Genomic DNA, 11,125 nt, shown 5'->3' with positions numbered 1-11,125 from the left:
CGTGGTGCACTGACGCCTGCTTTTGAAGACTTCTCGCGCTCTTTCTAGAGTCGAGTTTAAGTTCGGATTTCAAATCTTGTACAAACTTTTAAATTAAGTTCGAATTAGAATTGATATAATAGTCTATGAGCTTGATTTCGATTTGATGACTCGAAATTTTATTTAAAATTTTTATTCTCAATATAAATTGTCAATAACAAATATATAATATTTATATAATAAAATAACTAAAGTAAAACATTACTAGTATATAAAATATTAACAAATATAAAAAAATTATGCTGGTACAAACGAGCTGAAACGTGTACAAGTTCAAATTCGATTTGATACTTAAATTAAATTCTGCTGAAACGTGTACAAGTTTAAATTCGATTTGATACTTAAATTAAATTCTAACTCGCATCTCATTCAAATATGGTATGAGCTTGCCTTCATTAATATCGTATTCAGTAACAAATCAAGCTCAAATTATTAGTACTATTTATTAAGAGTTCCGTTTGTTTGTGGGGTAATGCTAACATTGGACCAAGAAACGAGATGCAAGAAGTGGGTTGGGTAATTAGCAATCTTAATACTCACTCTAACTAAAGTGGAGATGACATATTGGCATTTTCAACCATATGAAAGTGTGGTAGTGCTACAGATTAGAGATCAAAATTCTCTGAATATTTGTTGAGACATGTTGGACAACACTTTTCCCTCAATGGATATTCGGGTCCAGAAATAAAAGGCTGTTGGATGGAGTGGATTATCTTCATCTTATCGTAATTTTACTAATTGGGCTTGCCGTAGCAGGAAAACAAAGAAAAGCCAATATAATTAACCGTTAAAACGAAAAAATGTTTTCAATTAGTCAAGTGACTCGGAGCTCTTTATTATCTCTTTGAAGAGGGGAAAAAAAAAAAGAGTTGAAGAAATTGAATTGAACGAAAAATGGTTTCAGCAACTGAATTGAGTAAAGGAAGAAAACCATGCCATGCATCTGTCGACTGTTATGCCTACAAAAGACAACATCCTTAAGCAAGCTTACCTCGCTCGACTCGACGACCTAAAAAGCCTACCACAAAACTTGGGCACTCCCATGTCTAATAACTGAAAATTTGTCAGAGACCAGAAAACCCATATGTTAGCTATGCCTTCATCTCCAAAATTCTTTCCTGCCAGACCTTCATCGTCGAAATCCAGGAGATCAACGGTCCTGATCCTGTGTCTTCTAGTAGGCCTGGCCGGATTTTTCTTGGGTTTTCTTGTAGTTTCCAAGCAGGGGTTGGGATATAGCTGTAAATACGCCAAGCCCATTTCAGTTTCTGTTGTTTGGGATAGAACAAATAGCGGTAATAGTTTCAGCAGCAGTAGTGATGGTGATAATGGAGCTAACGGGAATTCAGTGAGAGGGCAAAAGAGGTATAAAGCCACGGGCTTTGTGGGAATTCAAACCGGGTTTGGATCCGCTGGTCGTCGCCGGGCTTTGCGCCAGACTTGGTTTCCCTCTGATCCTCAAGGTCTTCAACGGTATAGTAAATTGTTTAACATTTCTTTAATCAAATAGTTTTTGTGGTAGAAGGATCCTGTTTTTGCTTGCACCAGTTTTTGTTGCATCAATATGTAGTTAAGTTGGCCTTTATAATGCTCATGATTTTGCTTATGGTATAGCTGTTGTATGCAGTAAGCATCTTCCTTTATTGTATTTGACTATGGAGATCTGATATCGTAGATTGATGGAAAAAATTGGCCTTGATGCAGTATTTAGTCTCTTAAGAGTTATTTGTACCAGATTTAAGCTTCACTTACTTGGATTGAAAGGAAATTACGTGCTTTCCATTTTTGTTATCGTTATTCTGTTTTCTCCTTTCTTTTGTGTCGGTGTGTATTTCTGGGTCCCCCCCTCCCCCCCTCTCCCTTCAAATGTCTATGTCAAGTGGACGATAGATGATGGTGTGAGCTGCCTTGACATTATTAGTTTTGTCTTATGAAAGTTGCATGGTTTTATGTTCGGGGTCACGGGAGTGATTTGTTCTTGTATTTTTCTGGTGTTTTTCGGAGATCTTGAGATTGCAGGTTGCCTAATCAGGTTGCAAACTTGTTATGAAACTAAGAAAACCTACATTTCATGTGAGGGACGATGTTAAAAGTTGTAAATATTTCTATATTTGAATCAAACAAGTCATGCAGCTAAAAGATTTTGTGCTGCTTAAGGAGGTTCGTGTACTTGGTGTATGAGTAGACTTGGAATGCAACAAACCGTGGGCCTTGAGAAGTTTGTTTGTTGCAATCTCCTTTTTGAATCACTGAAGCATCATGAAATTGTTCTGCAGAGTATCATTTAGTGAGACTTACTGAATGCTTGTAAGATACCAGACTAACATTTAGGTCTGTGATTGCCACTTAACTGCAGCAGTTGCACAGACATTTGTATCAGTAGATGAATTACTGTGGTTCTGGAATGTTAATGTCTGCTTTTCTGTTTATAATAATACTGTATATTTCTTGCATTAGTCCATTTTCCATGTGTTATGGGGTACAAATACTCAGCCTAATCATTTGATATTCTGTCCATGTGCATGAGATGTTTCTTGTTAAAACTGCAGGTTGGAGGAAGCTACTGGCTTGGTATTTAGATTTGTTATTGGTAAGACTAGTGATAAATCAAAGATGTCAGAGCTTAGGAGGGAGGTAGCCAAATATGACGATTTCATGCTATTGGATATTGAAGAGGAGTATAGTAAGCTCCCATACAAAACGTTAGTGCTGACTGATAATAAATCTAATCACTGGTTTTATCAGGTGATATTTACATTGACGTGTGACTCTATTACAGGCTAGCTTTCTTCAAAGCTGCTTATGCTCTTTATGATGCTGACTTTTATGTTAAGGCAGATGATGACATATATCTGAGACCAGGTCAGTGGCTTTGACAGCTTGTTTGTACCTTGGTTTTTACACTTCTATTTCAATTTGCAGCAATTTGATTACTTATTTTCTTTTTCTATTTTTATGCAATCTCATTTCTTTTCGTTAAACAGATCGTCTCTCTCTTCTCTTGGTTAAGGAGCGTTCTCATTCTCAAACATATCTTGGATGCATGAAGAAAGGCCCAGTTTTTACTGATCCCAAGCTCAAATGGTTAGTCTTTGCATTTTGATCATTGTATCTCAAGTTGCCATTTATTTTGTGCTTTCTTTTTCTTTTTTGAATCACAGAATAACATGTCTGCCTTGTTAAAATAAGTCAAACAGAATTAGAAAATAAAAAAAACTAAGATTATAAAAGTCAATTAAGAAAACCTTCTAGTTGCACATAGGTTGAGACCTGGCTTATGTTGACAGTATTGCTATATATGATTAATGTTACATCTTGTTGGCATCTTGCTTGTTAGAAATGAAAAGCGCATCTTATATATGACTGATATTACATCTTATATGAAATGGCATAGGAGTGTCAAGGGGAGGGGAGTGGAGCTACCCAACCTTAAGATGCATTTCAGAATAATGCAACCAAGCGATCAATTCCAGCATGCACTCCCTATATAGACCATAGCGACAAAATTTATAAAATCATTTAGACCTTCCACCATTTCTCTGTTGGCCAGTTGAATACTCAGATTTCCTTTGCTACAATTGAAATAATAAAACAAAATAACCAGAAATCATGTTTGCTTCCTGATGTTTGCCCCAATTCCACCACTGAGATGAATAGAACTGAAAGTGAATTAAATTGACTTTGTGCAAGTGAGGTGTAAGTCTATATCTTTGTTTACTTCTTGAACCTAACAGTATTTTATGGCTTTTCTTTTGTCTTCTCTTCTTTCTGTTGAGGGATTATGTTCCCATTACTCAAGTTGTAGTTGTGCTGTTCACAACCTAGGTGCATAATCATCTGCAAGGTCATGCGTTATTCTGCTCCTCACTAGTCCAGAGTAGTGCGGCTATCATTTTCAGTAATATTAGGCTGTTGTAGCAATTTAGCTTCTGTTCCTTTGTGGGAAAAAAGAAATTTTCTTGTGTGAAACGAATCATGGAAGGGTGTGAGTGACCAAAATCAAAACTGAGTTTTAGCTTTGTATTTTCTTACATTTTTAGTTCAAGGATGCCAAATATTTCTCTAATGCAGGTACGAGCCTCTAGGACATCTGCTTGGAAAGGAATACTTTCTCCATGCTTATGGTCCACTTTATGCTCTATCTGCAGATGTTGTTGCCAGTTTGGTTGCTCTGAGAAACAACAGGCAAGCTGCTTTTGTGCTCATTATAACAGCGGTGCATTTTCTCTTTTTGTTCTTCAGCTGAAAAGGACTCTCATATCAGTAATAGAAAAATCAATCCAATTGCATTACTACATATGTTTGAGGGCTAAATGGAGCTTTGCATTTAAATTGACCTATGAAACAAGAAACAACAAATTGCCAAATTCTATAAACTACCTAACAAAGCTTGTCAGGCATATTATGTTGTCCTTATCAACCTCAGTCTAAGCAGCAGTAGGATTGAATACATCTAATCCTTCGTAGACCTTGTAGTCTCTGGAGGTTATTTTTCATTTTTTTTTCGATCTCCCAATTTTGAGTTACCAAGGTTCATTTAGGAACTAAAATGTGGCTAAAATGGAAGGGGAATAAAGGCTTACTAACTTTGGCATCCAAGCTATATTCCAAAAAAAGTGTAATCAAGTTATTCAACAAAATCCTGGAGACTGTAGCACTGGTGCCATACAAACTTACAAGGAGTAACGCACAAACAAAGAGCTTTTTCTCATCTTTGCATATGCTTTTTGTTTCTCTAAGAAGTGAAATTGTTAAGGGTAGAACAATAGATTTAGTTTTTATGGAATAATTGTTTGTCCCCTATTAATTTTTTTTTCAGCATCTCCTCACTCTTGCTTGCTACAAAAGTAAAATTTTATTTCCAGACTAGTCCATTTCTAATCCAGAGTGCATTCCATTTTTTACTGTTGCTTGTAATTTACAGTTTTCGGATGTTCAGCAATGAGGATGTTACAATTGGTGCTTGGATGCTCGCAATGAATGTCAACCATGAGAACAATAAGCTACTATGTCAACCAGAGTGTACTTCCTCATCCATTGCCGTGTGGGATATTCCCAAGTGTTCCGGTTAGTCTTTAAATTTTTTAAAGTACTGCTTTCAGGTTATTAGTGGTACATAATCAAACTAGTTCTCAGATAGCATATCATGCGGATATAAACATGCTTTAGGGCTATAGACTAAAAGTTCTAGATAATTGTATCATCTTTCTATTGCATAGTGCATAATAAATTTAAGTGCTCTTCAGCTGGTTTTTTCACCTTAGGGAATTCAAAATTCTTTTATCTGGCATTGTCTAAGGATAGATTAGATTATACCTTTGTGTCAAGCAAATTATGTGTGAGAGGATGAGCTTTGGGCATTGCACAGAACACAGGATTTCCAAGGAATTCTTTTAGGACAGAAGTTTGCTACTTTTCTTTTGAAGTTTGGAAATCTACGTGCTCTTCTGAGTGGGAGTGGAAATCTTTGCTCTTGCTTGCTATTTGGCATTTGTTAGATCGGCTTCTTAGAGCATGTCTCCAATCTTTCTGAGGTGGTCTAAATAGTTCAAATCCATTTGACATTTGCTTAAAATGGATAGCTAGGAATTTTCATTCTCTCTCTCTCTCTCTCTCATCCTTTACATCAAAATAGACCTCATGTACTTCAGCTAAATCATGATGTATATGGCCATCATCTTTCAGGACTCTGTGAGCCCGAGAAGAAGTTATTGGAACTCCATGCAGAGGAAATTTGTTCGAAGAGCCCTACTTTGTCATCTGATGAAGATGATTAGCACCTTTGCACTGTTCAGATTCGTTAGACTGCTGAAAGTCTGAGCAAAGGAATCCATTTTTGCGATCTTCCTACAAAATTTTGACAGCAATGAGCAGTTTTTTACATAAATCATAGCATATGAACAGCATTCATTAACCAATTGGTCACCATGTTGTTAATGTAGAAATTTCATTCCTTGATTGCTTCCCTTGTAATACATACACGCATTCTCTGTACTATAAGTGACCATTTAGAAGATCATGATTGTACTCATTTCTTAGCAGGCACAACTTCAGCTGACTGTCTATACAAGTGGAGTTAGAGAACCTCTCTGCAATGATGAATGACTGCTTATGTATGTTCCTAATGCAAATGAGTTTATACTCAGCGCTATCATATTTGTTCTTCTATAAGATCGCTAAAGTTGTAATCGTTGCATGTATTATTAACTTCTTAAATTTCGTACATCCATTCTTGTCAGATATTCTTTGTAAATTGGGAGAATTTAGCACTATAACCATTACCGCCTTAATAAATTGTAGAATGTGTCAATGGAGATGACTTTCGAAGACAATTATTGATTTTTTTTTTTTTTTGGAGAAGTATGGTGAAATTGAAGAAGGGCCTAGGAGAAGTTTTGATATGTGGGCAGGGAAATAAAGAGGGTCTGCTTATTTTTGTGTAAAAATGTGGAAAGCGCGAAGCTGCTTGGGCTGCGGGGGTGATATTTGTTGACGGGTTCGGATTGGCTTGTAAAATGGGGTTGAGGGAATGTGGGGAGAAGGGCAAGGAATGTATCGGGTTTCGTAGGGTCATTAATTGTATGGCTCTTCCATATTTGGTTCTTCTGTAAGATGTTAGTTTTGCTTTGCGTCATGTATAAATGCATCTTCAAGGTATGTGCTGTGGCCTTCTTGATTCGATTGAACTAGTAAGAATCTATTTTATTAGCATCAATGCCTTTGATTCGCGAGGAACTATTTATATGTTGGAAGCTGTCGTAGCTGAATAGTCTAAAATGCTCATTTCATCCTTACAGTGGTGTTGAATCTCTTTTCTGACCAAAACTAAAAAAACGCATCCACTAGAATTACAGTGTTAGACTCTGATTCTACTCTGCATTCCCTTAATCTGGTATTTCCTAGTTTTAACTAAATGCAGCAAATTTGGATTAGTCGCTGCTTTGTACTGCCATTTCTTTGCTGATGTAGGTATGTCTAAACCTGGCAAGCTGGAGCTACATTCTTAAACTCTGATTGATAAATAAATTTGTGATGTTGCTGCAGCCTGCAGGAGTCCCTCTTCATCGCTCGAAGCCTCACAAGTAAACTGAATCAGAAGAAGATGAAAGCAGTCCCAACAATAAACGAATAGCAGATAAGCTTTAATTCTTTTAGAAAGCTTTTAGAAAACGGGAAGACAAAATTATTCACACACATGGTTCATACCAATGTACTGCTGTCAAAGGAAATACCTGCACAATTTTCCTTGAATGATTATAGGTCAGAGTTAAAGTGTCCAAACAAGCTATTGATAGCGGTGCGAAAACATTGACTAGTTCACTCCATAGAGTAAATAGAAGGTGGGAGGATGCAAAACTTTTTGTTTGACTTTCAAAGGAAGTGCCTTCCACCGGCTAGAATTGGATTAATGGTTTCTTGGTAGAATACCATTTGATTACTAATTTGCAGCTAAAAAAGCAATTCTCCACCTCATATTGGATGACATATGGCCTGTCTGTCCATAAAAGCAAGGAGCTTCATTGTAATAGTTGGCCTATTCTGTATCAATTGTTCTCTCTTCCTTCCCTTTCAACACCATAGTCTTTTATTTGAGTGGTCCATGATTGACCTAATCCACAGAAGTATCTCACAATTATGGCTACTTATGAGGCATTTGAAACCAAGGTATGGCCATATGGCTATCTGCTGGCACGCTCATGCATTGCGATCACCTTTATTTCTACATCTGGTGCAATGCAAAACTCCAGTCTGGTCTCTGCTGTTTGCTTAGCCCCTCGAGATATATTCCTATTCCTCTTTGAGAAATGAGAGGATTGGGGTGTCAAAGATCGTGTCCACAGTTCAAAGACCATGGCTTACACGGATCAATCATCAAATGGGCTTCACGTGTTTGTGTATCTAGTTTCATCTCTCTCAAGTTTCAACTCAAAAATAGAAATCCCACTAAGAAAAACAAAAGGCACGCTGTTTATTGGATGGAGTTTGTCAATCTGATATGGGCACCAGGATCAAAGTTCGAAGGGCTACTCAACTCAATAATATTAGAGTCCCACTGGAGCTAAAACTCCATTGACAGGATGATTTGCGAGAATTTCTGTAAGTCGTTTATCGTGTTAGAGACATCCCTCGGCCATGAAATGGGCAGGCCTCTTTGTAATCACCAAAGAGCAATATGTAAACTCGACCAACATGATACGGCATTACTCTTTTTTTGGTTTCCAGGAGCTTTGTGCTCGGAAATGGACAGTTCGTTAAAAGTAAACACATTAATTGGAATAGTTAGACACTAAATATATTGCTTCGCCTAGAAACATATGCAAGGAGTTAATCGGATAGATACAGGGTGGGGTTCTGAGTTCTGATAGGTCTTTGCTGTGAGTGAGTTCAAATACAAGAAGAGGCCCATACACTTTTTTACCAAAGCCTAAAGACTTTTACGTTAGTTTACTAACCTTGATCACAGGAAACCACAATGGTACACAATGGTACAGTTTTTTCCTGCCCCAAATTCCAATAGTAGTAGGTCTCTGACGTCCTCAATTTGGGTGTCTGATCTCTGCCAACTACACATATGAAAGCACAATTGATGAATGTAATCAACACATCTGTTCACTGACTGAAAATTCATGTCGAATGTATAAAGAAAGGTTTTAGAGAAGGCATCTCAACACAGAAACAAACATTCAGATATTATGTAGTGTAGTAAAAGAAAATTATTGATTGGATGACAAACTGTGACTTAACATGCTAAATCTGCAAAGGACAACATATTCATTACAGCCCACAAATGAGGAAGGCTCGGAAAGTTATACGCACTCTTGTTTACAGCATTATATTAAACAAAAATATATGCTTGAAAAAGTCATTCACTTCCCTCTGTCTCTCTGGGGAATCCAATGCTCCCCTACTCCTAGGCTTGGGATAACTTACCACCCTGGCATCATAAGAATGCGCATGTGAATCATGCTAAACAATTAAGTTCGTCAGATTTTAGCTAAAGGTGCCAGAAGAAAATGAAACAGCATGAAAAGAGAAATAATGGAAGAGGAAGAGGGGAAGATTTGCTGAAATAAAAATAGAAAAGTGTGATTCCCTTAGGCTTTAAAAACTTTAAAAAAAAAGTCGAGAATCTTGTAGGTTGTTCGACTATAATGTAAAAACTCGATATAAATGAAAGTGAAACATATGGTAAGACTCATAACTCAAATAACTAATTGTGAATAAGTGATTAGAGAACACGTTAAAAAGATCTTGGGGAAAAAAAAAATTCAAATAGAAGCAAACAAACCAGTATAAAGATGTACTTTACGTTTTCTTTTCGAAAAATGGCAATAAATCCATTAAAGCATCTCGAAGGAGGAAAGGTGGAACAATAACTCCCTGACAAGTATGATCCATCTTGTCTGGTTTTTCCTCAGAATTTTGCGACCCGTACTATTAACCCTTTTAAGCTTCACCTCTTTGGGACATTCTAAGTTGCAGCATCCCCATTGGGGATTTTCACATGGCCTTTCAGTTTCCATAAAAATGATAGGCTTCGACAGCCCACACTCAAAGTTCACTGTTTCCAATGTCTAATAAACAAACATTGTAGCTTCTTGGGAAGTTGATACAATTTCAAGGTGTGCAGAATAGTAGTAATCTTGAGCCCGCTATCTGGATCAATACAAATTTTTTTCTTGGCATCCATTTTTAAGCATATGAATACTGTCATGAATCCAAGGGAGAACGTGTTGGATAAGTAGATGGCATATCACCTTGTTTTGATCAATTTTTTTGTATAGAAATACAAGATTACAATAATAATAAAAAAAAACTGCAACATAAATTCTTGCGTTAACTTGAGATTATGTGAAACACTCAAGGTCCTTGTGAGACAATTCGTGCATGGTGAAAGTTGAAAATAATTAAAATTCCTCCACAATTGCTTTGTGTTCGCTAGCAAGGGAAGCAAATGCGCTGGACAACAACAATATATTTTCGAGCAATGGACAGAGGATAGAAGTTAGTCAGAAGAATCTGCCATGTTTCCCATCTTTGCTTGCCGATTAGCTTTTGGTCCACACTTCAAAAATAACTAGTGCTCTAGTGACTACATCTACATAGTTCAGAGTTCAGAATCGTAGTGATTCATGTAAATTTGTTGAATCAGGAACGTAAATATCTCCATCTGTCAAAAGCAATTGCCACTATTTTAAGGTTAGAAAATTGCACATTAGGAACAACAAATAATGAACAAACATTAATGTGAGCTCTGCTGGCTGGTCAGCACATTAGATTTGGCAAAATGGGGACCTTAATTGATTGGAGGCATGTATTGAAGAAAAAGATGGATGGAAAGAAATACAAAGGAAGCATGTTCTTAGATACAAGAAAGATAAGGTTAGAAACATCAGAAAACAAAAAAGAAAGAGTTGTCTGCTGCACATTGACACGAGCTTTTGAAAAGGATTCCACATTACAGGGGTAGTACTGGTGAAAATACCACCCCCCCCCCCCACCACCCACAAGAAATCATGCTTCCATTTCCATGTGGTCATCACGTGCCGTCGCAGCGCAGTGACAAACTCCTCTTCTTCCTGTCCACTAAACGCTTGCCTTCAAGAAGCAGTAGTAGTACGAGCTAAAAAGATTCAGCCTTCAATCGGGATTTGCCCATTTGCCACCCATGTCTTGTTTTGCTGCTGTGCTTCATTATTTCTTTCTGGCCGTTCGTTTAGACCACCATTTCCTTCTTCTGACTTTGAATGTGTAGCTCAACGTTCGACCTCATGATTATTGCCTTGTCTATATAGTATCAAAATTTGGGACGCATTGAATCGCAAGCTAACAATTCAGGCATAATCCATCATGAGAACAAGACACAAATGAAATCCAATACGATAAATAGTTCAAAAAAATCGTACACACATTAAATGAAGCGTGATATATTATAAATTTCTACATTATTGTTTAGCAAAATTTCACTTGTTGGGTTTGAGAAGTCAGGAATGCCTGTTGTTGTCTGATGATGCTAGCAAGAGAATCCGATATTCCAACCAGCACCGCAACAGGGACTTAAATTCTCCCGTTGGCATTGGCCTGA

The 11,125-nt window shown here is 37.1% G+C and overlaps 1 protein-coding gene across 1 annotated transcript; it reads left to right on the top strand.

Moving 5' to 3' along the window:
* The first annotated feature begins 859 nt into the window (after positions 1 to 859).
* On the top strand, positions 860 to 6,155 carry LOC113688600 (probable beta-1,3-galactosyltransferase 14). The gene is made up of 7 exons (XM_027206473.2): positions 860 to 1,512; positions 2,589 to 2,741; positions 2,819 to 2,901; positions 3,024 to 3,123; positions 4,111 to 4,224; positions 4,964 to 5,106; positions 5,725 to 6,155. The coding sequence occupies exons 1-7, from the start codon at positions 1,124 to 1,126 to the stop codon at positions 5,814 to 5,816; spliced, it is 1,074 nt and encodes a 357-aa protein (XP_027062274.2). The 5' UTR covers positions 860 to 1,123; the 3' UTR covers positions 5,817 to 6,155.
* The last annotated feature ends 4,970 nt before the right edge of the window (positions 6,156 to 11,125 follow it).

Source organism: Coffea arabica, chromosome 5c (genome assembly GCF_036785885.1).
Source record: "Coffea arabica cultivar ET-39 chromosome 5c, Coffea Arabica ET-39 HiFi, whole genome shotgun sequence".
In the NCBI taxonomy this organism is placed as follows: Eukaryota; Viridiplantae; Streptophyta; class Magnoliopsida; order Gentianales; family Rubiaceae; genus Coffea; species Coffea arabica.
The sequence above is the reverse complement of the archived record's forward strand: the minus strand, read 5'-3'. Positions and strand labels throughout refer to the sequence as shown.

Coding starts and splice junctions, on each gene's coding strand:
- LOC113688600 (XM_027206473.2), top strand. CDS start 1,124: ATGTTAGCTATGCCTTCATCTCCAAAATTCTTTCCTGCCAGACCTTCA. Junction 2,902..3,023: donor TGACATATATCTGAGACCAG/GTCAGTGGCTTT, acceptor TTCGTTAAACAG/ATCGTCTCTCTCTTCTCTTG. Junction 3,124..4,110: donor ACTGATCCCAAGCTCAAATG/GTTAGTCTTTGC, acceptor TCTCTAATGCAG/GTACGAGCCTCTAGGACATC.